The 27760-nt window shown below is 52.2% G+C and overlaps 1 protein-coding gene across 1 annotated transcript; it reads left to right on the top strand.

The window, feature by feature from the left end:
- On the top strand, window positions 1-27760 carry C7H8orf74 (chromosome 7 C8orf74 homolog). The gene is made up of 4 exons (XM_024251309.2): window positions 1-104; window positions 1812-2004; window positions 24756-25162; window positions 27400-27760. Exons 1-4 carry the CDS (start codon window positions 57-59, stop codon window positions 27634-27636), a joined length of 885 nt encoding a protein of 294 aa, XP_024107077.2. The 5' UTR covers window positions 1-56; the 3' UTR covers window positions 27637-27760.

The raw sequence follows: 27760 nt of genomic DNA, 5'->3' as shown, positions 1-27760 counted from the left end.
TTCCGGAAACTCTGAGTCAGTCTGGCTCCGTCTCCTGGCAACCAGATGCAGGGGCCATGACACTCTTAACACCCCAGGGAGTGAAAGAAGTCTTCCAATTTCAGGTGAAGGAAGAGAAAATGTGGCTTTTAAACAGAAACTGGCCCACCCTGGGCACATAGGGAGGCATGCACTGGAAGTGCCTCTTCAGGAGACCCTGGGGCAGCCACCCCGGCTCAGCACAGCACCTCTGAGGCTGTGATGAGATGTGGGGCTCAAACTTCAGGCCAGGGCTTACCAGCCCCTGGACCTTGTGGGCTGTTTTTCAAGCCCACATGCAGGCCCAGAAGGGGCAGATCCTGCCTGAAGGGAAGTGAGGGACTGTGCCTGCCTCCCTTGGGACCCTCAGGGTCCTGTGAGCCCCTGTGTGCAGGGAGTGTGTTGGGGGAGGCTCTGCTGCTTTCTAGGGGGTGCTATCTGGATTAGGCAGAAGAGTGGTGGCAGTGGAAGAGGAGTCTCTGGGGACTGAGGACAGGACTCTGGGCCTCCCTCTGTCACTAAGGCCACCATTGGTCCTCTAGGGTCCCTTGGGGTCCTCCCAGCCAGAGGATCCCTTGCCCCAGGAAAGCAACACTCTTGCGTGTGGTGGGTGGGTCTCTGCTGCACCCCAAACATTTTTTTGCCACTTCCTTTAAGTGGCACTTGCTTCTCCTACATCTGCTGGTAGCCTATAAGAACTTTCTAGAAGAGCCAGCTGAACTCTCAAGTAAAATGGGTCTTTACTTCTAGGCAAGGAAAAAAGTTTATCTTTTCCTCTTGGCCTGCCAGTGTGTCTGAATTTTCACCAAGCAAGACTCATTCCTTCCGCTAAAGCATTACCTCACCAAGCCCCTTCTCGGTCAGTCACTTACACTGTAGTATCAATTTCATTGTCAGATCAATGCCTCTAGTGCAGCTAGTTGAGAATAGGCTGAGGAAAGTCAAATTTTATTTTAGGAAGGGGGATAGGGATCATATTTCAGAACCTGAGGCCTGCTGGAGGTACACAAAACCTGGGCTGCAGTGGCCAGCATGAGAACTCTCAGAGGAAAGAAAGTCCTAGTAGAAGAGCAAGTCCCAGGAGGAGGAGGGAATGCTGCCCAGAAACCAAAGCACAGCTCTTCCCAGGGGTACCCACGTACCCAGTTACTCTTCAGGGCTCTGGAGTACCATTGTGGGGACCCCAATAGTGTCTTACCCAGTAGAGATGGCTTCTCAACTCCTCAACCCCATATCATAACCTGCAACCCCCATATCATACTCTCCAACCTCCATATCATACCCTGCAACCCCCATATCCTACTCTCCAACCTCCATATCATACCCTGCAACCCACATATCATACTCTCCAACCTCCATATCATACCCTGAAACCCCCATATCATACTCTCCAACCCCCATATCATACCCTGCAACCCCCATATCATACTCTCCAACCTCCATATCATACCCTGCAACCCCCATATCATACCCCGCAGCCCCCATATCATACCCTGCAGCCCCCATATCACACCCTGCAGCCCCCATCTCACACCCTGCAGCCCCCATATCACACCCTGTAGCCCCCATATCACACCCTGTAGCCCCTATATCATGCCCTGCAACCCCCATATCACGCCCCGCGGCCCCCATATCACATCCTGTAGCCCCCATATCATGCCCTGCAACCCCCATATCACACCCTGCAGCCCCCGTATCACACCCTGTAGCCGCCATATCACACCCTGTAGCCTCTATATCATTTCCTGCAACCGCCATATCATACCCTGCAATTCCCATGTCATTCCCTGCAGAGACCACAAGGTCGGGAGCACCTGCGGAGGCTTCTGAACTGGGAGGAGTTTGACGAACAGAGAGACTCCCGGAGGAGCATCCTGCTGGACACCCTCTACGAGAGCATCATCTTTGCAGTGGGCAAAGGCTTCCCATGGGTGGAGGTGGCCCAGGTGGTCAAGTTCACGGAAGAGCTGCTAAGGGAAACCAAAGGTACGGGGCGTCCAGGGCAGGAGTCAGCAGAGGCTGGCGGGATGGGGTGGGTGCACATAGGACTCCCTTGCCGTCCACAGCCCCAGCAGCCTTGGAGGAGCCAGGGCCCCTTCCTGCCCTTCCCTGGCATTGGGCCTCCTCACACGCTTGAAAATAAGGTCTCTACTCAGCCTCCCCAAACATCCTCGCTGAGTCTTCATTGGTCTGCCTGACTGCAAATCTGAACCCCTCCAAGCTGTTTGCACAACAGCCAGGGTGTTTGCTTTTGTTTTGTTTTCATTTGGTTTTGCTTAACATAAATCAAATGTGTCACCTTCCCCGACTTAAAACCCTTCATGGACCTGAAGGGCTGCACGTTGTTCCTGGTAGGAGATCTGGCTTTGCTGCAGGTGCCAGGGGAGTCCTGGAGCTTGCTCACGCAAAGAAGGGGGATGCAGTCAGGTGGGTGCATGGAGGCAGCATTGCCCTCTCCCTGGTCCTGTCCAGGGCTTGCATGAGAAAAGGACCTGGTGGCAAGAGGAGCTGTGGTCACTCCACCCACCTCTTGGGCAATGAAGTGCAGATTCACTCATTAAGTAAATACATGGGGCAGGCTCTCTGTGGCTGCCCTCACATGATACTTCATTCCACTGAGAACCATCCATGGGTGCTGAAAGTAGTGGGTGGATGCTTGATGAGAAATGGGATACTTCCATGCTTTCTAAGAACCTCTCCCACAACATCCTTCGTGGTGACAAAGAGAAAGGAATACTCTTACAGAGAAGAAGCTGACAGCTGCCTCCTTAGTCAAATGATCCAAGTGGACATTGTCAGTGAGAGGCCGCACACAGAATCCCGTGTGCCTGGTCGGATGCAGCGAGAAGCCAGCATTCTCCTGTGATGGTTGCAGCAAAGACTCATGGCCTGAATCTAATCGAGAGAAAACAGCAAATTAGGAGTACGGCTCAAAGTAGCCCTCCTGCCAGCTCCAAACACTCAAAGGCCATAAGAGCCCAGGAAAGACTGATAAACCTTTCCAAACTGAAAGAGGCGAAGGGATGTGTTCAAACGTGACCTGTGGTCTGTCTGGGTCTTTTTGCTATGAATGAGGTTATTGGGAGAACTGTGGAAACCAGAGTGTGGTCTGGGGACCGGGTGGTAGTGACATGTTCAGGGTGAGGGTCTGGATCGGATGGGTCGTGATGATAAATGTTCTTGCTTTAGGAGATACACGTGAAAGGATGCTTCGGTGGGGTGTGTTGGGTGGGGCACTTCTTTTAAGTGGACTGGAAAGAGTTTCTTTCTACTATTGTTGCAACTTTTCATTTAATTTATTTTGCTTTGAAATTATTTTCCAAAAAAGTATAATAATTTTTTTTTAAGTGAGGTACATTAGAGGTCTTCCCTGGATTTCTGGTCATAATCTCAGTAGCTGCCAATCACACAGGCTGCACAATGCTGTGTCTCTCACGCACAAGGCGCCATCCTTAAGGCACCCAGAACTCATCGCTCAGTCCTGCTGGCAACACCTCAATGTCCTTCTCTAATCTCACCACTTCTGACCATCCCCAGGGCCAGCACCATTTCCACCACCTTCTCTTGATTGGTCCACTGCTTTCAAATCTTGTGTTCTGCAATCGATTTACCAAACTGCGAGTGCTTTTTCAGACACACAGAACGTCCCATGGCACCTCTGTTTGAAGGCATCCAGTGCTCCCAGCCTTAGGCACACCTGGGTCAGCCTTTCTTTAATCTCTTCGGCTGCCAGGTTCTCTTCCAATTCTCTCCTGCCAGCCTGCGTTCCCACCCAGTGGTCCCAGCCTAAAGGCTAGAGCGAGACATGGCATCACTCACAGGCTGGACTCAGAGATTCTTGGGACATCTCATCCCCCTCCTGCCATCCCTAGCCCCATGGACAGGAGGCTTCAGGGTATCCTTCAAGGCCCCGCCTCCCCACTGCTCACAGCCACATGTGGGTACCAGAGTTCAATCCTGGTGTCTGAGCTCTGGAGGGGCTCGTGTGGCCAGAACAAACACTGACAACCAGGAAGAGGAATGTCAGCCGCAAGCAGGTGGGAAGCGAACTCTTTCAAGTCCCCATCAGAGCCTCCACAGGCCAAGCCCTTGGAAAACAGTCAATGATGATGCAAACCCAACTTCAACCCAAGATTAGGGTGCCCTGTAGCTTTCGGCACTTCTCGTTGGAGCATGCCTTACCAACACAGCACAGCTATGTCTCATGGACTCACCAACTGAGTGCACAGAAAACTCCTCTCCCTGACTGCAGGGAGCCCCTGGATGCCAACTAAGCTCTTCCAGCTTCTGCTGGCACCCCCTAGGGAACAAGGAACCCCTCCTCCTCCTGCACTTCATTCCTTACATGACCACACTCATCATTAGGAAGTCTTTTCTTGTATCTAGCCTACAGCTGCCTTCCACCCCTCTCCAAATCTGTCTTCCAGATTCTTAGCAGCGTGTGGGCCCTGAGCATATTTATTGGGCTTCATATAATGCGACTAAGTACATCTTTCCATTTGGACTAGACATCCTAGTACCTTTCATTATTCTTTTTAAAAACTCAAATATTTACTGAAATGCTAGCTAAATTTCTGCTACATACATTTATCTAGAGCTTCCATAAATCATATATATGTCATTTTATTTATTTAACATATGTTCATTATTTACCATATTTTAGTCTTCAGATGCTGTATATAATGAGTCAAATATGCCTGTGTTTACTACCACCCATACCACATCATCTCTTTTTTTATTTTAATATGACATCATTCCCATAGACCCTGCCCCCACCACCTCCTAAGTAACCTCTGCCCCCTCTCTTGCTGCCCTCATCCAGGTAGGCTTGTGTTTGACAGTATTATTCTTAACATATGACGTCTGGATTCAAACACAGCAATCAGTGAGGTGGTCAGAGATGTACCCCCTCCCCTGTGCTGGTCATGATGCTCCTGTTTATATAGCCGATGGGTGCACTGGCTTTATCAGCATCAGATATACAGATTGGCATCAGGCTGGCAGTCCACTAAAGCCCCTAACCATTTCCCCATCCTGCCCTTGTGCAATGGCAATTTTGAATGTACCTGCAGGACCTCACAGTCACCCCCACGGATGCCACCTCATTCAGACTGGCCTTCCTTTCCTTCCTCCTGAAATCTTCTCAGCCTTAATCCTGGGCCATCCACCTTACGAGTTCCTCCTCTCACTTTCGTATCATCTGAAAGCGTGTGAGGCATGGTTAATACAAACATGGACTTGAAACAAGCTTTTAGGTGGGCTTCCCGTGCCTGAAATTAAACTGGCTGAAAATAGACATCAGGAGGCTGGGGGTCCAGAGGGAAAATTCAGGTCCTACCTGGCCCTTTAATGGGTGCGTGGTCTAGGGCAAGTCTCATCCTTCTGAGCCTCTGTGGACACATCTAGAAAAATGGGAATGCAGGATCACTCTCCACCTGGCATTGTTAGAAGGATCAAATGAGGCTGTGCCTTAAAGCCCACAGCATGGTGCTCGGTGCCTGGGAAGCGCCCAGTGAGTGGCACCTTTATTTTTAGGAGACACAAGGACCTGGGAACTCGAGGGAGCAGGATGTGATCCAGAAACCTGGCATAGTCAGGGGTCACCCGCTTCAGATGGGCCCTAGCAAGGACGAGGCCCAGTAGACACGTGCCAGGGCCCTTTCTCCTCAGTCCCTGCACTGCCCCAGTGAGCCTGCTCTGCAGGAGATGGGGCAGGACCAGAGGCAGGACCAGGAAGTAATTAAAAAAAAAAAAAAAAAAGCAAACTGCAGATTTGTTTCAGAAGTCAGGAGCAAGACGGGAGACAAATGAGACTGTCCCAGTTCCGCCCAGTGGGTGACTGACCCACCAGGAGAGCTGGCTCCTGAGAGCCGTGCCAGGCTGGCTGCAGTGTGGAGAGAGTAGGCAGCTGAGTGCAGCTGGCACACCCCCAGGGTGCAGAGCCCCACGACAGCCAGGCCTCCTGCACCTCAGCTCACCACGGTGCCATTCAGGATGGTGCCTGCTGTCCCTGAGCCAGGAGGCTGGCCTAGGTGGCGTCCTAGTCAGCACCTGTGTTCTTACTGCCTTGCACAGGGACACTCGTGAGAGCGTGAACAAGCCCTGCAGTCCCCCAGATGCCGAGGGTAGAATTCCAGCTGCACCTCGTTCCCCGGGTCCTCCTCACTGACAAACACTGCCGTCACCTCGAGGCCCAGGCTGAGCCCTACATGTTTCTGGAGACCCAGTTTTGCCATTTCCTAGCTGTGGGACCTTGGCCATTCCCTCGACATCTCTGTGCTTCAGGTCACTCATCTGTAAATTTGGGACAAGAACAGCATCCACTTCACAGGCTTGTTAAGTTCATTTATGGCCCTGGAACGGTGGTCAGCATAGAGGAAGCCCTGAAAGTGTGCACTGGAGTCGGCCTTTATGTTACAGCCTCTTGCAGGGGTCTCAGGCACCTTCCTGGGCTTCGCGGTCCACCTGGAACTTTAGGTCTCCTGCCTGCCCCACCCGGACAGCAGCGGCCTAGGCAGTCCTGCAGCATCGCTCGTGGAAACCACAGCCTTTCCTCCCCCAGCTTTGCTCAGTTGTTTCTGCTCCGGTTCTGCCCAACCCCAGCCCTAACCTTGATCTTCTCTGGTGACATCCAAGTGGCACTGCGCAGGTTTGGACCATAGGCTCTGAGTCACCAGCCATTATCTATCCTCCATTCTCTCCTGTGCCCTCCAGCCCTGGGTAAACCCCCTCCTGACTAAGCCTCTCCCCGTCCTTGGATCGCATCCCCCAGAGCTGATCTTGGCCCCTCCAGCGTTGGGCCTCACGGGCTTAGCTTCTCTCTCCAGGCCACGGCCATGGCCACGGCCTGGACGCCTCACACCTGCGTTTCTGCAGCTGCGTCCTCTCTGGGACCTGCAGGCGTGCCTGGCCCGGCTCCTTTCCTGTGATGACTGCCTCGTCCGTCCTTCTCACGCCCTGCTTCACCAGGCCGTCCCCCTTCCCTCTCCACTCAGACCACAGGCCTCCCTGGAGTCCTCAGCTGGAGAGTGAGGAAGGCCTGGCCTGGAGAGGCTGGAGCTGCCGGAGAGGGGTCTGTGCCCTGTACATCTTTGACCCCTCCGACCCTCCAGTGCTGAGCGACGCACGTGGCACACAATAGGAGTTGAAGGAACAAACCAATGAATGAATGAACCAATAAATGGGTTGATTCCCGATGCCCATGGAGACAGAGAATTCAAGATGCGCAGAGGAGGCGAGGGGCTGGCCTTGCCCCGGTAACGCTCCTTCCACACTGCACGAACCGCCGATGTGAGAGGCAGCAAACAGCAAACTCTGCAGTCAAGAGGTCTCAGTTCAAATCCCACTGCTGTCACTTCACTGCATAGCCTTGAGGACAATAGTTTCCCTCTCTGTGCCTCCATTTCCGCCTCTGTCAAATGGGGGCAGTAACAGTTCCTACTTATAGGAAGGAGCAAATGAATCAGACATGCAGCACTCACAGCAGGGTGACCAGCACATAGTAAGTGCTTAATCAATGTTCAGTACCATATGCCTGGAGGTGACACAGGATGGTCCCATGTCCACGTCCACCCATGTCCAAGACTCGCCAAGCAGAGAGAAGGTGCCACCCTCTGCAGCCATGGTTCAGGGCAAGAAGGAGCTGCATGCGGGCCATCAGGGCGCTCACTGTCTATACCCTTTCTTGTCTTCCCTTCATCCTGAAGATGGGTTCAAGGCATGGGCCAGCAGAAGGGAGGCCCAGACCACTTCTGGCCTGGACTCTAACCAGCTGCCCACACTCATGCTTGGCCCTGGGCACACAAGGGAGCCAGCCTTGCTGCCTACCAGACCGAGAGAGCAGGAAACTGCTGTCCTCAGGAGGAGGCCCAGGCGGCCAGGGGCAGAAAGAGCTGGCATAGGTGGCAGGTCAGGTCGCTGGCACATTCCAGCTCTTTCCCACCTTCCATCCCACCCTGTCCTCCTCCCGGCATTGTCCCCATCTCAGAATGTGGATGCAGGCAGCCTGGGCAAGGGCGGGGGTTCTCTGTCTGTTTTGGCTAAAATACACACTGGGCTTTCAGCCGTCTTGGAAAGTGGCTTCTCCAGGGATGTTTTTGTTGTTGTTGTTAATCTGGAGCTAAGGATGGTTGCATTGTGTTTGCATTCTAGATAATAAAGTTGGCAGTCACAGTGAAGGAGGGTCATGTTTGCACAGCAGTGATTCAGAGCTCTGCCAGGACAGCTGCCAGTGCAGTTTATCTCCCGGTCCGATCAGACCTTGGCACAGGGAGGGAAGGTGGCCCTTTCTTCAAAAGCTTCGGCTGGCTCTGGCCTGGCAAACGCCTCTCCAGGACGTTCTGCTCTCCACACCAGGCCAGAAGAAGGAGTCCTTTTCTTGTGCCTTCTTGGCCAGCCTCCAGGAAGCTCTGGGCAGATCACATCCAGCCATCTCCCCCGGGCCAAGGGTGAAGCCACCAGCCGTGGCACAGAGGGGCAGGAGTCTTCCAGCTTGGGACGTCCTGGTAGGAGAAAACCACAGGAAGGGGGCACAGTTTGCCAGCCTTATCTAATCCTGGGGAGGCTCAGGAGAGGAGAGGGATGTGGGGGCCTTGAGGAGCCGCAGAGATTTAGGGTGCCCAGGAGGCCTGCACAGGAGGCAGGGAAGGTGGGGACAGCCTCCCCTGCTTCAGGCTTCCCTTGGCAGGAAACTGAGCCTGGAGGTGTCCCACCTGTGGCCACCTGGCACCTGCAGGACCTCCCCAGCCCACCACCACTCTGACCTCTGTGCTGCTCCGCCCTTCATCATCATCACGTGTGGCAGGCACGGCCTCTCTCGGACGCTCTATCAAGACAGCTGAAGCAGGAAGAACCTTTGCATATGGCCAGTCCCACAAATCCCAGGCCTGGCAGGAGGCAGGACTTGTGACCGGTCAGTGGAGGCACAGGGCAGCCGGGTGACTGCCTGGTGAAGAGCGTCTCATGGTCCTGGCATCTGCAGTTCCACCCATGGCCACTCTTGGTTCTAAAGCAAATGCTGCCCAGGTAGCCTAGGATGGGAAGGCAGCCACCTGCCCACAGCAGCCTGGGCGGGCAGGAGGCAGTGACTCTTCCAAGGTCCTGGCATGACAGTTCTTACGGGGACACTCATGGCCATGCCTAGGGTCTGCCCAGCAGCCCTGAAGTACCCTGCCCTCACATCAGGGAGCCTCCAGCCTCTCAAGACCCCCGAAGCAGAGAGAAGGTGCCACCCTCTGCAGCCTGGGAAAGGCCTCCAGGGACCCTCCTTCCCAAGCAGAACCTGACACCCCTCAGGCGAGACCTGGAGGGGCCTTTAAATGAGACTTCATGATTGATGGATGGTGGAAGTCTCCACAGTGGCCCTGGATTGAGATCTTAGAGGAGCATTTCTTGGGACAAACGAGCAGCTCTCCTTTTGTAGATGCCTCCGTGCAATATTAGTTTACCAGGGTTGCTGCACAGAACCATGGACTGTGTGGGTTCAACAGCAAACATGTATTTCCTCAGTTCTGGAGGCTGGAAGTGCAAGGTCAAGGCCCTGGCAGGGCTGGTTTCCCCCGAAGCCTCTGTCTTTGGCTTGTGGACGTCCGCCTTCTCCCCACGTGCTCTCGTGGTCTCCCTCTGTGCACCTGTGCCCCGGCATCTCTGTGTGTGTCCACGTTTTCTCTTCTTATGATGACAGCAGTCCTGTTGGATGAAGGCTGGCCCTAATGATCTCATTTGACCCTAATCGCCTCTATAAAGACCCTCTTTCCAAGTACGTCCTGACATACTGGGGATTAGGACCTCAACACATAAACTAGGGTGTGAGCAGTCCAGCCTGTAACGCTGAGCAAGGTCACCACTCCTCGGATGAGCCAGTGTCAGAAAGTAGGTCAGAAATCAAGACGGGGCCATAGAAACCTTCCCCTGCCTTCCGCAAGAGACCATCCGTCCCACAGAGGGAGGCCTTGTGTGTCATGTGCTTGGCCTTTTACACAGCTTCTGTAATTGTCACTGCAATCTGGCTTCACAGGTGCCATTTGAAAGATGAAGACACTGAGGTCTGGAGAGATTGGGTAACTTGCCCAAGGCCGCACCTCAAGTGAGTGGTGTCGGGATTTGAACCCAGGTCAGCATCCACCCAGCTGCGTGACTTTTCATTTTGACAACAGGGACCTATCCACTCATCCAGGGGTGCAGGAAGGCCTGAGAAGCAGGCAGCCCAGGAGAGCTGGCGAGTGGGCCAGGGCTGCGGGGTGCAGACAAAGCAACACCTGGATGAGCCAAGTCAGACACCTGCTGACTTCCTAACTGGGTCACCCAGAGCTGCTCACAGGAGAGGCTGGGATCCTGGCCCCAGCAGGAAGGCTCCAGGATGGTGAGTGGCCCAGGCCTAGCTAGCAGGGTGAGTTGTGCCCTTTGGCTAAGGTGTCCTGGCCTGCATGTGCTACCTGTGTGTGGGCAGATGGTACACGTTCTCTCAGGACCCCTTCCCACGTCTCACTTCTCAGGTTCTTCCTCCATCAGCTGGACATACTGGTCAGCCTTGGAGTCCCCAGCATCAGAAGGGACAAGGTATGAGGACGGAGTAGCCACATCTCAGGCTGGGAATGGCACTGTGTCCCTGAGACGGTGGGACTGCCCAGTCGCTTTCATCTCCAGGGGACGATGACCATGAGGATGACCAGGACCCCAAGTCAGGGCTCCCCTCACCAAGCTCCAGTCAGATGCAGGGCTTGGCCAAGATGCACTGGCAGTGCCCCAGCTGTGGCTACAGGGACCGTCAGCTCCACAGAAATCTCCACAGCTTATGAGAGTTGAGAGGAGCCTCAGAGGTCACTGGATCCAACCCCCGCAACAGACATCCAGGAATCCCATCTCTCCGGTGTCTGAGCATCTGAGGCCTTCAGCTGAGGCCGTCAGACTGATGGGGAATGCCTCCTCATTTCTGGAGAGGAGACCTACTCTGCTAGTGAGCGGCTGGTGCTTCTGGAAAGTTCTTCCTGCTGTTGCACTGAAAGCTGCCTCTTTGAGCCTTCTGCTGGCTGGCCCCTGTTCTACCCCATTCTCCAGCAAGCCCAGAGTGAGCCCAAATCCCTGTGCGCTAAGGAGCCGGCCTTCCCGTGATGCTAGGCAGGAGGTAACTGCAGCAGGACAGGAGCCCCATGCTTCCAGGAGGACCAGGGAAGGGGATGATGATCATAATCTCAGCCATAGACAGGGCACGCTGAGCCCTCTGCCCATATCATCTCATTCAATCCCCATGGCAGTCTTGGGTGGATGGGTACTGTTGTCCACATTTCACTAACTCAACTGAAGTTCAGAGAGGTTAGATAACTTGCCAATCATCACGCAGTAGAGGGAAGAACCAGTATTAACCTTGAGACTTTCTGGCTACAGAGCCTGTGCCTTCTGCCAAAGCTCTTTCACATGAATCATTCTAGCTCCCTGAGAAATGGGGGCAAGGATCGGTGAGGGGCCAAGTCTCCTAAGCGGATCAGGTAGGGGGACAATTATGGACAAAGAGAAGGGCGTGGACAAGAGCCCATGACAGTCTTTAAAACATACGGTCCTGAGCTTGCCCTCTGAGTCCTAGGCAAGTGACCAAAAAAGATGTCTTTAAAAGAGCAATGAAATATTTCTAATCCTAGTGTTTGAGTAGATTTTCCCCTTAATATGGATATTGGTTTATGGTAGTCCCCTCTAATGCGTCAGAGATATATTTCAAAACCTCCAAGGGGTGCCTGAAACAGGGGATGGTACCACACCCTATATCCACTACTCACAAATTTATTTTTCTGTCTTCACAATTTCACAGATAGAAGATTTGTTCTTACGTAGTTCTTAGAAACCTCAGCATATGATTTTCTTTCTTAACTTACGAAATTGAGAACTTTCACCTTTTCACTGAAAGGAAGCACTTGGTGGCTTCTGCTTGGCATATCCAAATTGCCAGCATCACTACTGTTGCCCTTTGGGGCCATCATTAAGACAAATAAGGGTGACTTGAGCATGAGCGCTGCGATACCTCGACGGCCCATCTGGTAACGGAGATAGCTCCTAAGTGACCAATGGGAGGGTAGTGTTGACAGTGGGGGTCCCCTGAAGGAAGGAGTGATCCACTCTCCATGTGGGACGGAGCAAGATGACGCAGATTCCATCATGCCACTCAAAACGGTGCAACATCTAAAACTTATGAACTATTTATTTCCGGAGATTTTTACTTAATGTTTTTGGACTATAGTTGACCACAGGTTACTAAAACCAAGGAAACTGGAGCTGCAGTTAAGGGGGGACTACTGTATCTTATCAAACAAAGTGAAAAGACGTAGTGGATGGGAAACCAATATGGCGGTTCCTCAAAAAGGCAACCATGGAAGTGGCATGTGATTCAACAATGGCTCCTCTGGGTACACACCCAAAAGAATTGAAAGTGGAGACTCGGGCAGATGTTTGTACAGCCATGCTCATAGAAGCATTACTCACAATAGCCAAAAGTGGAAGCCACCCTAGTGAGCATGGATGGATGAATGGATAAGCAGAATGTGGTCTATCCATACAATGGAATATCATTCAGCCTTACAAAGGAAGGCAGTTCTGCCCCATGCTCCATACAATGGAATATCATTCAGCCTTACAAAGGAAGGCAATTCTGTCCCATGCTACGACATGGAGGAAACTTGAAGACATTATGTTACGTGAAATAATCTAGATGCAAAAGAATAAATATCGTATGAGTCCGTCTATGAGGAACCCAGAGTAGTCAAATTCGTAGAGACAGGACGTAGAATGGGGATTGCCAAGGGCCGGGAGGAGGGGGAGTGGGGAGTTAATGTTTAATGGATATGGAGTTCTAGTTTGGGATGATGAGAAAGTTCTGGAGATGGATGGTAGTGATGGCTGCAAAATAATGTGAATGTTCTTAATGTCATAGAACTATAAACGTAAAAACAGTTATAATCGGCCTGGTACAGTGGCTCATGCCTGTAATCCCAGCACTTTGGGAGGCCGAGGCAGGTGGATCACAAGGTAGGGAGATTGAGACCATCCTGGCTAACACGGTGAAACCCCGTCTCTACTAAAAATACAAAAAAATTAGCTGAGCGTGGTGACATGTGCCTGTAGTTCCAGCTACTCAGGAGGCTGAGGCAGGAGAATCACTTGAACCCAGAAGGTGGAGGTTGCAGTAAGCCGAGATTGCACCACTGCACTCTAGCCTGGGCAACAGAGCGAGCCTCCGTCCCAAAAAAAAGAGAAAGGAAGTAGTCAAAATGGTCAGTGTTATGTTATGTATATTACAACAATTGAAAAATTAAATTTAAATCTAAGAATGCTAGTGGACATATTGTAGTGCTGTATATTTCATATATCTTCCATTCACTCCTAAAAAAATGGCTGTGGTGTACTCTCCTTGGAGTTGGAGGATCTGGATTGAGACCTGATTTTGCTACTGAATAGCAGTAGACAAGCCACACGCATGCTCTAAACCTCAGTTTCTTCATCTGTTAAATGGTGTCAAATACCTGTTTCATAGGTTGGTTGTGATAATGAAATGAATTGATGGATAATGTAAATGCTTTAAAACTGTAAAATAACACACTAATGCAGTGGTAGTATTATTTCCTGAGAGCTTAGCACTGGACAGCAACCACATGTCCAGAGCTTTCTGGGAAGATTTTCCATTATCTGCCCTGTCGTTCTCATAAGCACCCACACGCTTTTCAGTACAAGAATCCAGACTTGGGTCTATGGCCACACCACCTTGAACATGCCTATCTCGTCTGGTCTTGGAAGCTAAGCAGAGTCGGACATGGTTAGTACTTGGATGGGAGACCGCCCTGGAATACCTGGTGGTAAATACCTGGTGGTATTAAAAAATTAATTAATTCAATAAAGTAATAGTAATAAAAAGAGAATTTGGGTTTGGGAAGTCTGGCCCCTCTAGCAGGTTCTTGCCATGGAGGCACCCACAATAATGGGGAGAAAGAGGATAAAGCACAAGGGCCTGTTGAGTTATGCAGTAAATGGTGTCCTATTCCCCTACCCATAACTGGGGACCCAGCCCACTCCCAGCTGTATTGTCCCCTCCACTGTTTGAGTGACCAGGAAAGAAAGAGCCTCCACTACTCTTTGGGTGGGGCCCCGTGCCCGCCCATCCCACCATAGGTGAGTAGAATCACCAGGCAACCGCCAAGAAGGGATGGGATTGAAGAAATCCAGTCTCCAGGGTTATTGTCCTAGAGCCATGCTTCATTCTCTGCCAAACCAGGTTGAGTCCAGGAGCCCACACAGCCCACCAGGGAGCAGGAATGCCAGCAGAGGCCTGATGATGGCAATGATGGTGACAATGGCATTACTTATTGAGTGCTTACTGTGTACCAGGCACTGTGGAAAGCACATATATGCATGCTGTCCCCTAATCTTACGAGGTAGAGATTTTTATTGCCTCTATTTTACAGGTAAGAACACTGCTGCCCATGTCTCTTAGACTATGCAATCAATATATGCAATGGTTTTTATTAAAAGTCTTGCATAATAGAAATAGATTGCATTACGGCCAGGTGCAGTGGCTCACGCATGTAATCCCAGCAGTGTGGGAGGCCAAGGCGGGTGTATCACCTGAGATCAGGAGTTCAAGACCAGCCTGACCAACATGGCGAAACCCCCATCTCTACTAAAAATACAGCTACTTGGGAAGCTGAGACAGGAGAATCGCTTGAATCCGGGAGGCGGAGGTTGCAATCAGCTGAGTAAGATCGCGCCACTGCAATCCAGCCTGCGTGACACAGTGAGACTCCATCTCAAAAAAAAAAAAAAGAAATAGATTGCATTAGAAAAACTGCTTCCAGTGTGAAAAGATTCTGCTTTTAAATACTATTTTTAAATCTGTTTTCTGTGATTTTATCATCATTGCACAAATTAGGAATAACTTATTTTTCAGGGTCACCATCTTCTTAAAGTAAATCTTTCATTTAATTATAGCATACACACAGAAAAATGCATAAATTATAAATGTTCATCTTGATATTTCTCAGAAAGTGTGCCCGTTGAACAGCATCCAGAACTAGAAAGTAGAATTAAAACATTATCGGCAACCAGGCCAGATGCAGTGGCTCACACCTGTAATCCCAGCACTTTGGGAGGCCGAGGTGGGTGGATAACCTGAGGTGAGGAATTCAAGACCAGCCTGGCCAATATGGTGAAGGCTGTCTCTACCAAAAATACAAAAATTAGCCGGGCGTGGTAGTGTGCACCTGTATTCCCACCTACTTGGGAGGCTGAGGCAGGAGGATCACTTGAACGTGGGAGGTGGAGGCTGCAGTGAGCCAAGATCACGCCACTGCACTTCAGCCTGGGCAGCAGAGCAAGACTCCATCTCCAAAAAAAAAAAAAGAAAAAAGAAAAATGAAAAAAGAAAATTATCAGCAACCAAAAACCTCTTTCTGACTCTTTCCAGAAACCACTACTGACTTCTAACATCATAGTTGTGCCAGTTTTAATAAATGGAATAAAAAAGACGAAGAAAAAGAATGCTGATGCCCAGAGAGGCAAAATAACTTGTGCAAGTGATGAAGTTGTGCAGCCTGAGGTTAGCCCGCATTTGCCTGAATCCCCAGTCTGTGCTCATACCAGACATACCCCACTGCCACTGACAGAGGAGCCAAGCTTCAAGGAATGGCCCCAGCATCAGTGCCATCTTCAGTCCAGGTGTTCCCTAGGCTCAATGATGGCTGCCATGTGACCGTGAATGATGGCTGAGAACATAACGCACAGCTATTGAATCCTTGGTGCCGATGTCACAGGGCAGGAGGATGATGCATCTCCAGCCAGCGTGGTCCTCCTCTGGCCAGTCTGGGCCCATCCTGATGAGGTCAGGAGGGATGCGGCTGCTCCTCTTCCCCATGGGAGTGTCAGGCCCAACCAGCCTGCCCTCTCTCCTCTCCCTGCAGTTTATCAGGTGGCTTTGGAATGGGGTCATCCTGAAGGGACCACTTGTGCTGCAGTAGGAGGTGGGAAGACCGGCAGTCCAGGGACCCCGGGACAGACTGGAGCTACAGAAGAGGTCTCAAGCAAAGGTGGCAAGCTCTCAGGGCTCTTCCTGACAATCCTGCCTGTCCCCAGGCCGTGGACAGCAGGGCAGCCTCAAAGCTAACTCCCAACAACAGCACCCAGTCCAGTCTCAAGCCCTGGCTCCTCCGTTCCCTTTCCTGGGCAGACAGTGCCCCAACCCACCTTTCACAGACATTTCTGACCTACCGAAAAGCACCAGGGCTGGGGCAATGAAAAGAAATAGACACCAACCCCTTCCCTACACAGGGAGTGGTGACGGGGAAGGCAGCTCTACCACCAGGTTCCTGACCCCTCACCCCTGGGCTGGAGATCAGGTCCTGACTTTGCCACAGGTTAGCTTTAGGCAAGTCTCATCCTTTTTCTGGGCCTCAGTTTCCCCTTTTGTAGAGAAAAACGATTGGACAAGCTCAACATTTCTCCTTGGTCCAGAGAGATGTGCTCCTTGGTCCAGAGAGACTATTTGCCCTGAATAGATTTGAGAAGCATTGCAAACGATCCATGCCTTTAGGTGATCTGCTAAGCTTATTTGCATATTTTGTTGAGCTCATAAGCATATTAAAGCTCTGTTTAATCTCCTTGGATCCAACATATCTTAAAGGTCTCTCTGGCTGTGAAACATTCATTTTGATATACAGGTGACTCTTGAACACGAGATTTAGGGCCACCAACCTCCTGTGCAGTTGAAAACCCGTGTGTAACTTTGGACTCTTCCAGAATTTACTTACTCATAGCCTACCGTTGACCAGAAGCTTACTGATAATATAAACAGTCGATTAACATATATTTTGTATGTAATATATATTATGTACTGTGTTCTTACAATAAAGTAGGCTGAAGAAAAGAAAGTACTAAGAAAAACATAAGGAAGAGGAAGTACATTTACCCTTCATTAAGCGGAAGTGGATTATCATCAAGGCCACTATTCTCGTCATCTTCATGTTGAACAGGCAGAGGGGGAGGAAGAGGAGGAGTTGGTCTTACCGTTTTGGGGGTGGCACAGGAAGAAAATCTATGTGTAAGTGGACCTGCAGGAGCGTCTGGAGGCCGAAAGTTAGAATTCAGCCTAGGGACTCCTTCCTCGTGCAGTTCCAACCCATGTGGTCCCAGGGTCAACAGTAACAGCTATTGCAAAACGTTCTTTAGAAAATGTGACCAATGGGGTTGGAGGTCCCTTGCAGTGTCCACCTCCGAGAATCTACAAAAAGACCCCAAAGCCGCTTGGAGCTGGATGGCCTGGAGTGTGAATTCCAGCTGAGGCACTTACCACCTGAGGGGCCCTGAGCAAATCCCTCAGCCTCTTTGAGCCTCAGTTTCTCTCCCGGGAGGAGAGGGGTTGGTGCCTGTGCCAGCCTCACCGTGCTGGGAGCTGGGAGACCGAGTGACCCAGAGCATGCATGGCACAAGTTGGTGGGTGCTCCCTAACTGAGAGGAGCTCACCTGGGCAGTACAGTCCCCGGCACCCAGGGGTGAAGGAGTTGAGTAGAGTCTCCCCAGGAGCACAAAGGGGGCAGGGGGCAATGCGGGGTGTGGGGGATGAAGGATGCTGTTGGGTGGAGATGCTGGGCCCTTGCTTTCGTCTGCTTCCCACCATACTGGGCCAGCCCTGGTAGGCGCTCAGGTGTTGGGAAAGGTGAGCAGTGCCACCAGGAATCAAGCCTGACTTGGTTCCTGCCCCTGGGAGGCAAGATGGGGGAACCAAACTGGTTTATCGGGGTACCTGGGTCCTCCCGCTCAGGCACACCCAGAATGAGCAGCCTTCCCCATTTCCAGCCCCGCAGGAATGTGGCGCATCTCCCCCCGGCTCGCCCAGCCCAGACTCCGGTGTGAGGGGCCAAGGAAGCCACCGGAGCCCCCCGATCCGAGCCGTTTCTGCCCTGATCGTGGAGCTTCCCGTGCTGACATCTGCCTAGCAAGCCTCCCCCGCCCTTCCCCTCCTCATTCCTCTCCTCCTCCACTCGTGCTGCATCTCCTCGCAGGTGCTGGCCTCCAGGGGCTTGGGGACCATCTTCAGGAAGTTCCCAGCAGCCAATGCAAATGAAGGCCACCTCCCTGTTATTGAAGAGCAACTTGCAGGCACAGATCTGTCTGCCCGGCAGCCAGCGGCTTCTCCCTGAGACTTAATCCCTCCACTTTCTGAGTCACCAGGAACTTCTCAACCCGAGGCCCAGGGAGTGTGGTCCCAGGCCAAGAAAGTGTGTCTCATAAGCTGGCTTCCAACAAGCTTTGCTGAAACCCAGAACCAGCCAAGAGTGTCTGGGGGCCGAAAGTTAGAATTCAGCCCAGGGGCTCCTTCCCTGTTGACCCAGGACAAGGTCTGCACTTGGTTTGTATGACCTCTTAGGTGCAGGCCACAGCCCATGGCCATAGTACGGCATCGGCCAGGGTGATAAGCCGCCAGGACACCCAGGCACGGCTGCTGAGCGCATTCGCATTACTGAGCCTGGCGGACTTCTCCGTTCAGATCTGGGTTCTGTGTATGGCTGCTGGGGCTGAACAGAGTGGCTCAGGGGCTGGCCTTCGCCAAGGAGGCAGACACAGCCACCCACAGCTGCAGGATGCAGGTGACCCCACCCCATGCTCCGTCAGGCCAGGCCAGGCTGGAGGAGGAGCAGGGCACCTTCTGGCAAGTTCAGAGAAGGTGTGATGAGTCATCTGATGAAGCTCACACGCCGTCGCCCACACACAGGCCCAGAGTCCAGCTTGCTGATCAAAAATGATGGCCTCATGCCTGCTCACCCTCTGGGATCCCTCAATGGGCAGCCTCTGCTGTCCTCCATACGGCCACTGTCTTCCCTCTGGGATGGCCCCAGCCTCTCACATCTGGCCTCAATACCTCTCCACCAGGTTCTTAACCCCGAGGAATTTGATAATTCTGTGTACGCTATCCTTGGAGGTCCTGGTGTTCCGTGATGAAGTCAACTCTTTCACATGGCACATAGGGCTGTCATGAACCACCCTGTCCAAACTGACCACAAGCCCTGGGTCCCCCAGCTCAGTCCCAGAATCCAGCTTTGCCTCCCTGACAGCTGGGTGTGGCCCTGTGCACACAGCCACGCTGTGCTCCGCTCACCTCCAGCATTCACTGCTGCTGGCCCCTCTGCTTGGGGTGGTCTTTCCCACTGGCCTCTGGACTCCAGCCTGGTGCCCCTGACACGGGGCATGTGCAGATGCCCTGGCCTCTCAGAGCTCCTTCTTATCTCACTGCATCCCTGCGGGGAAGCTCCTGCCAATTGATGGCAGGCCTGCATGCTCTGATGCCCAGCTCTGAGTGAAAGGACAGGAAGGGACACAGGGCATGTGGGGCCAGGGGGTCTCTGCTGTCCTGAGGGCAGCAGCAGCCAAGAGCTTCTGGTCAGTGAAGCAGGACCTGGACCCTGCCCTAGGCTGATCCCCGCTGAGGCCTTGGCCCTTCCTTCCGACACAGCTCGTTCCTCCTGCTGCCAGAATTGGCTCCCTGGAACCTGGCTCCGCTCACCCCCTACCTGCTGGAAACCCTTCTGCCATGTCTGGGTGGGCCTGGCCTTTGGCACCTGTTCTGCCAGCCCAGCAGCCTCCATGGTGAAAGCCCTGGCCACAGGCAACATCCCCCAATGCCTGGCACATGGGAATGTTCCCTAAATAAATCCTTTTGTGTGTGTGTGAGACAAGGTCTCACCCTGTCGTCCAGACTGGAGTGCAGTGGCACAATCTGCAGCCTTGACCTCCTGGGCTCAAGTGATCCTCCTGTCTCAACCTCCTGAGTAGCTGGGACTAAAGGCATGCACCACCATGCTGGCTATTTTTTTTATAGTGTTGGGGTCTTTCTATGTTGCCCAGGCTGGTCTTGAACTCCCAGGCTCAAGTGATCCCCCTGCCTTGGCCTCTGAAAGTGCTGTGGCCGCCCATTCCCTTGTGTCCATTCAACAAGTCTCTCCTTCTCTGCAGAGCACCTCCTGGGAGCTGACTGCTCTGGCACTTGGCACCCAGCAGTGAACAGAAAAGGCAGCCTCTCGCTCCCTCGCAGCTTGAGTGATAGTGGAGGGAAAATGACCAAGAACAAATCACATCAATAAAATGCACAAGATCAAAGATCATGATGAGTACTCTGGAGAAAGACTCCATCAGGGGTAGGGAGATGGGCAGTGGAGAGGGCCTCTGCCAGATGGTGGTCCTCGGGGTGGGACCCTACAGGGCAGGGCATGCTAGGGGCTTTCAGAGCCTGGCCTGCCCAGCCTCATCTCCAGCCAGGCAGCTCCTTGCCTGCAGATCTCCAGCCTGCTTACCGCCTTCCTCCCCCACCTTTCAGTCCCTCAGTGGGCCATGCCTGCTTCAACCACAGGGCCTTTGCACAAGCTGCTCCCCCTCTTGCCTCGCCCTTCACCACCTCTCTTTGCCCAGTAAACCCCTCTGACCCAGTCCATCCCAGCTCCTTTACTGCCTCCTCAGGGAAGCCCTACCTGACCTTCTTCCTCTCATGTGTGCTGCCAACCAACCCCACACAGCCTTGTGCAGAGCTAGATATCTGTGCGTTTCCTCCCCAGCCTTCTACCACCTCCCTGGAACCTGGAAGAGTTCTTGGCACAGGGAAAGCCCCCAATAAGTATTTGTTGGCCTAATGAATGAACACCTCCACCTTGACTTATTAGAGCTGGTTCATTTACTCTCTAGACTTTGATTGGGCCCCCGCTGTGCACAAATCCCAGTGCTGGGGGCTGAGAATACAAAGGTGGTCATCATTTGTTCAACTGTCTCCTCTTCAAGACTGGAAGCTCTCTGAGGGCAGGGGTCATGTCAGAGGTCAGCGTCTCACCATATGGTATTCTCTCTGTTGGTAGGCCCACTGTCCCTCAAACATCCCCCGTAAGAAGCTGGGGGTTGTGCCAGTTTCTGTCTTGCACACCTTATTTCCGAGGATGGCCAGGTCCTGCCACTCAGATCCACTTCTTCTGTGCACTGCCCAGAAGACAGAGCCCTGGCTTCTGAGTGTGGCGTCCATCCAAGGCCCTCGGGTCTGTCTTCCACCCACCTCTCCATGCAGCTCTTGCCATCGTCTGCCTCCACTTTTAGGTGCCAACGACAACAAGCCTCACCTTGCTCCCACCCAGGCCAGGCTGCTGCCTGCTCCTCTGCTGTCACTCAGCTGGGCTGTGAAGTGGCCCCACCTCTGGGCCTGGCTCAGCCTCACTCTGGGATGCAGCTCACAAATCGCCTTCTCTAGGAGGACCCAGTCCTGAAGCCCATGCTCTTCTTCACCCAATTCTGCTCCTCTTTACTATGCACTGTCATTATCTGCTTGTGTCTCTCCTGCAAGCAACTGAGAGCAGGGGATATGACTTATTTGTTGTCATAGTATTGCCAGAATCTTGCATAGTGCCCAGTAACTAACAGGCAGTAACAATTTATAGGTTCAGTCACCGTTTGACAAACTAATCTTGGGTGAATGGAAGGATAAATGTGCAAACCGAAAAGTATCTGAGACAGGTCTCAATCAATTTAGAAGGTTATTTTGCCAAGGTTAATGACGTACCTGGGAGAAAGATCTGTTCCTTTCTCCAAAGATAATTTTGAAGCCTTCAATATTTAAAGGGGAAAGTGGGCTGAAGGGGAAAGAAGGAGGGTATGGTAATCCACATGTTGCAAGAGAAAAGGAGCAGGTGGGGAATAATCAATTATGTGTTCCTCCCTTGCTCAGTAAATCGGCACTTTATATAAGATAAGGCAAACATAGAGAAGCTACCTGTGGAGATATTTAACCTTTTATTTGTAGCTACCTGCTTAGGAATCAAAGGAAAGGCAGTTTCTTGTGTTACTCAACTTTCAGCTTAAATTTTTTTTTTTTTTTGGCATAGTGAATTGGGTTCCCAAGTTTTTATTTTCCTTTTACAAATGGATGAAAGGATGGGTGAATGGATGGGTGGATAGATCGAAGCATTAATGATGGATGAATAGTGAATGGATAAACAAATGGGTGGAAAAATGGATGGATGGAAGAATGGATGAATGAATGGATGGAAGAGTGGATGGATGAATGAATGGATGGAAGAGTGGATGGATGAATGGATGGATGGACGGATGGATGGATGGATGGGTGGATGGATGGGTGGGTGGAAGGATGGATGGATGGATGGGTGGAAGGATGATGGATGAATGGATAGATGGGTAGGTGAAAGAATGGATGAATGGAAAGATGGACAGAGATGAAGGAAGGAAGGAATAGAGGGAAGGCTGGATGGGGGAGGGGAAAGGGGAAGGGAGAGACTTTTTTTGCAAAGGTAGAAATAAATTCTTTCTACAGCATTTATTGATTGCTGGCTTGTATTAGGCTTTGTACGAAGCTGGACATCTTACCCCATTTGACCCTTCCAACAAGCCTGTGAAGTCAGTATCACTATTCTGAATTTTACATTTGAGAGAAAAAGGTCCAGTGTCATATCTAAGAGGGACAGAGTATCTCAGACCTCCAAACCCAGTACCCTCCCGAGAGGAGTGTAACCCTTGGGCTCCAAGCCTGCTGGTTTGCCATAACAGAAAGGAGAAGTACAGCCTCCAGTCTGTGATTCTGCATGATGGGGCAGTCCCTCCTTCCCTCCTCCAGGAGGCTGAGATTGCCAGAATCCAGGCATCACTCCCAGCACATCCTGACATGGCTCCAAGTGGAGTGGTACCCCTTTTGCTAATATTTTCCCAAGACCGTGATGTCTCCACCCTCTGAGTATTTTGGGGAGATTCAAGGTGAATATTTCCATACAGAGCAAGACAGCCTCAGTGACCAGACAAGAGGGAACATGAAGGGAATAGGGGGTGGGGGGACTTCAAAACAACCTCGTGGGCAAGACTGAAACAGTCCCTGCTGAAGGGGCATGGAGCACTCTAGCTGGGGGTGGGGAAACCTCATAGGGCCCCATGGAGGGCTCACACAAAGGAAGAGGAAAGGAAGGAGTCTGTGGACAAGCCAGGTCCCCTACTTCGGGGAAAAGCCTGGCTCCTTGCCTACAGCATGTTACTTTCATTGTCGGCGGAGGGAACTGTGGAATTCTCCAAAGCACATGATCTGGTGGGCGCCTGGCCCACGCCCTCATTCTTCAGAGGGGGACACTGAGTCAGGGAGCAGGAGAGGCTTGGCCAAGTCCACAGTGCACTTCCGGGATGGTGTCTGTGAGAACCCAGGTCTCCACGCCAGGGCCGTGCTCTTCCGCTGCCCTTGACTTGCCTATCTCTCTGCCTGGTGTCTGCTCATCTGCTCACCAGGGTAGGCATGTAATTCAGCCACGAACTTTCAGGAACCACCTCCTCTGTCAAGACCCAAGCAGATGATGGGAGAGCCCTGCCTCCGACCACTGTGCTGAGCACCTGAAAGAGTTGCGAGCAGGAGGAGTGAAGGGGAGAGGAGGAGAGAAGTGGGGAGATGGGTCACCCCCACAAGGAGCACTGCCCTTGGTGCTGCCCTCAGAGCCAATCCTTTGCATGGGATAAATAATATTTTCCCAACTCTGCAACATGAACCACCAGCACAGCAGTTGCCTGGGCATCAATCAATCACCTCCTGCTCCACTCTTTTTTTTTTTTTCTTTTTTTGAGATGGAGTCTTGCTCTGTTTCCCAGGCTGAAGTGCAGTGGCACGATCTCAGCTCACTGCAACCTCCACCTCCTGGGCTCAAGCAATTCTCCTGCCTCAGCCTCCCAACTAGCTGAGATTACAGGCACCTGCCACCACACCCAGCTAATATTTGTATTTCTAGTAGAGATGGGGTTTTGCCATGTTGGCCAAGCTGGTCTCAAACTCCTCACCTCAAGTGATACACCCGCCTCAGCCTCCCAAAGTGGTGGGATTACAGGTGTGAGCCATCACGCCCTGCCGCCTCCTACTCCACTCTTATGGGAATTATTTTTCTACATTCTCATCTCCTTCCTAAAGAGTTAGAAGTAGAAACAAGATAAAGCATAGCTAAAGTAAGTCTTTAAAACAGGCATCAAAAGACACAATACTGGCCAGGTGTGGTGGTTCACTCCTGTAATCCCAACACTTTGGGAGTCCACGGTGGGAGGATCGCTTATGCCCAGGAGTTTGGAAAAAAGAAAAAGACAAAATACTGGTAATGATAATGTGATTATACTGAGATCATATAATCACATTTATATGATTATACTGAGATCATATAATCACATTTATATGATTATACTGGGGTAATCATGTAAGAAAAAAATGGGATAAGTAAAAAAAGAAGCGTGGTACACTCCATACCTTTCAAAAGCTAATACACGGTAATAAGAATTGCAGTTAGAGCCGGCATGGTGGCTCACACCTATAATTCCAGCACTTTAGGAGGCCGAGGCAGAAGGATCACTTGAGCTCAGGAGTTCAGCCTGGGCAAAATAGTGATAACCTCATCTCTGCAAAACATAAACAAAATTAGTCAGGTTTGGTAGCATGTACCTGTAGTCCCAGCTACCCAGGAGGCTGAGGCAGGGGGATTTCCTGAGCCTGGAAGTTGGCGGCTGCAGCGAGCTACGATTGCACCACTGCACTCCAGCCTGGGTGAGAGTTAGACCCCGTCTCAAAAAAATAAATAGAAATAAATAATTTTTAAAACGCAGTGGGGACATGGGCTCTGTGACCAGGCTGTCTGGGTGCAGAGCCCACATCCACTGCCTGGCAGGGCAGCTCTGTCCCACTCCCACTCTGTATCTGGCCCCTGTGCCCACAGGCCGCTCCATTACTGAGGCTGTGACGATCCTGGGGAACAAGCTCAGAGATTACCAGGGCCATTTCAACACCACCCACCGGCTGGCCCTCTGTAACTACTTCCACCACACCTTCATCCGCCACTACAAACTCTACCAGTATGTCCTGGGCCAGGACCAGCAGGTCGACCTGACCGTTGCCCACCTGGAGGTGTGCATGCCACCCCAGCCCCTCCCACTGGCCGAGGGCATGGACAGGGACTTGTGGACCCACGAGCAGCAGGTGGCCACACTGACGGAGGCCGAGGCACAGAAGCGCGCCGACGTGCTGCTCCTGAAAGAGGCGCTGCGCCTGGAGCAGGAGAGCTCGCTGCAGAAGGCGTTCGCTGCCGCCGCGCCTGCGCAGCCCGGCCAGGTCCTGGAGAGACAGGTGAGGCTCTGCCCACCTGCCGTGGGTGGGCACCTGGGCCTGCAGAGATACCAGCCAGGGCTGGAGTCACTGCAGATGGGAGCTCCTCAGTAGCACACAGGGGAGGGGGAGAGATGCAGGGAGGAATCAAGAGTCTACCACGGGCTTCACGGTAGACTAAAGGTAGAAACTCATGTCCCTATTTTAGTGATGAGACGACTGAGGCTCAGAGAACTTTTCAACTCGCCAAGGTCACCAAGCTAGCATGTGGTAGAGTTCACATTTGGACTGAGGCCTGTCTGACCCTGAAGTCTAAGTTCCATCCTCTGTGTCATTGATCAGTGACAGATTCCACCAAGAGAGGCAGGAAAAAGACTCCAGCTTTGGAACTGCTGCAGATTCTCCAGAGCTGGCATGCCCCTAGGCTGGGGGAGAAGATGGAGGAGGCAGGGACATGGGGACAGCTCGGGGAGGGTCATGTGACCAGGGAGACAAAGGCTGGAGCCGGGGCCCAGGGAGGACTTAGGAGGATCTGGTGCCTGGATCTCAGACTTTGGACTGCCCTCTTGGAGGGCCTGCCAGACCACTGGGGCTCTAGCTACCAGCATTTCCCACGACCAGCTCTTCAATGACGGTGACGACCCCAGCCCCAGGGTAGCTGACTTCTTGAGGGCCTGGCCAAGCCTACATTAGTTTCTCAGCTATACATAGGCACTGAAGTCATCATTGTTGCATCATCTTTGAACATACTTTGAGAGACAAGTATGTGCATGTGTGTGTATGTATGTGCGTGTGTTTCAGGCATTGGAGTGGGGGAGTTGCAGGGCCTGTGAGTTCCAAGGGATTTTGGTTTCTGAATCATCAGCTGAAGAGCAAATGGCCCTGGGAAGTATTCCTTTAGGGTTGCACACGCACACAACACACGCACACGCACACAACACACACACACACACACACACACAAACACACACACAGAGGAAAATCTCTAAAGAGCAATGAACATAGCAGCCTGGATGGTGCTCATCTAAGGATAAGTCTCCAGACAAATTGCACATCAGGGGGCCATGTAATCTTAGTTCATGAAGACATTCAATAAAGACCCAACAAAACCCACGCAACAGTCTATGTCTCTGGCCCCCTGCAGGGACCTTGCTCTAGCACACGGGGCGGGGCGGGGCATGGCCACAGTGGCCCCTACTGCCCTGCACTTCCCACAGCTGTTCCTGCCTGCTCCTCCCAGCTCCCCACCCAGCCTCCAGCATGGCACTGCTGGCCCCTGCCTGGCGGAGTTGGTGAGCCAGAGCCCCCTACACTGTGTGCCCCAGCTATGCACCTAAGATGGGGCACTCAAGGGCATAGAACAAACACCACTCATTCTCTTATAGCACAACCTTCCCCAATAATTTTTTCTACAAAAACAACAAGAGGATATTCTGGGGCAAATGTACAATTTTGCATACCTTTTAAGTGAATACAAGATCTCAAAGAAATGCACTACAGCCAACCAGTTGTTTCCAGTGTGTCCCCTGACAATAGCTCCTCTGCTGTGTGGTTGCTCGGGCAGGGAACCTGGAGAAACACAGTTACGTGGTCCATGTCTCCAGGCTCTGTGGGCTGTAACTCTGATGGAGTTGACCAACAGGGTTTCCTGTTTAACATGGTGGGTGGACGGTGGCTGCATTTCCATTCTTCCTATGGCTGGCTGGGTGGAGGACACACCCACTCTCTGAAGCAATTTCCCCTGTCCCCTCCCATGAAGCTGCCACTAGAACTTTGAGAGGTGAGAATAAGGATGGTGGGGGGGCAGGGTATCCAATGGAGCCTTCATTGACCAGGAAGTAGGGTCTATAGGAAATATGGCACTGGACGATTGGCCCAGAACAAATGACACACTCAAACAGCCTGGTCGTCACTCTAGGCCAGAAAAGAAAAGGGAGGGAGTGACTATTGGAATCCAAAAAGAGAGCTTTAGTTACAAGCAAGGGCTGAGGTACAGGGAGCGTGACTACCCATGGTCCGTGGCCATGGCTAGCCCACAGCCAGTCAGGAGAAGATGAAGACCTCCCCACCCTCAGACCTCCTGCTCCTAGTTGGCTGAAGTCAACCAGAAGCCAGAGGTCAAGGCAGCCACGGCCCATGGGCAGGGTGAGATGGGTGGACAATGGACACATTCTCGTACCCGCAACAGGGGCTGAGTTGAGAACCGGATCCGGCGATGCTCCCCAGCCCCGCTCACCGGCCCTCCCGGTTCCTTCCAGGAGTTGGAGAGCCTTGTCTGCCAGGCAGTCCACATCCAGATGGAGCTCCTGCAGGAGCTGCTGTGGCGCCAGATCCAGAACACATTCGCCATCTTGGACCTGAAGCTTCAGAAGAAGACTCTGAACCTCAACGCCCCCACCCCTATCCCACCCCCCATCACCAGCCACGCAGGCCAGGAGGAAGCCCTGAAGCCCCAAAGAGCGAGCAAAGGAAAGAAAGTGAAGGCAAGGAAGTAGAAGGCCCCAACTGCCACACGAGACTGATGGGACCAGCCACCCATAGCCATGAGCCTTGCGGCGCGGTGAGTTCAGCACCCATAGAGAGACATCTCGTGATTAAAAGAAACAAACCCATGCCATC

The sequence above is a fragment of the Pongo abelii genome, chromosome 7 (genome assembly GCF_028885655.2).
Source record: "Pongo abelii isolate AG06213 chromosome 7, NHGRI_mPonAbe1-v2.0_pri, whole genome shotgun sequence".
Lineage (NCBI taxonomy): Eukaryota > Metazoa > Chordata > Mammalia > Primates > Hominidae > Pongo > Pongo abelii.
The sequence above is the reverse complement of the archived record's forward strand: the minus strand, read 5'-3'. Positions and strand labels throughout refer to the sequence as shown.

Excerpts from the sequence above, each read along its gene's own strand:
- C7H8orf74 (XM_024251309.2), top strand. The coding sequence starts at position 57 with ATGACACTCTTAACACCCCAGGGAGTGAAAGAAGTCTTCCAATTTCAG. Across the intron at positions 105-1,811 it reads AAGAAGTCTTCCAATTTCAG|AGACCACAAGGTCGGGAGCA; the intron begins GTGAAGGAAGAG and ends CATTCCCTGCAG. Across the intron at positions 25,163-27,399 it reads GCCAGGTCCTGGAGAGACAG|GAGTTGGAGAGCCTTGTCTG; the intron begins GTGAGGCTCTGC and ends GGTTCCTTCCAG.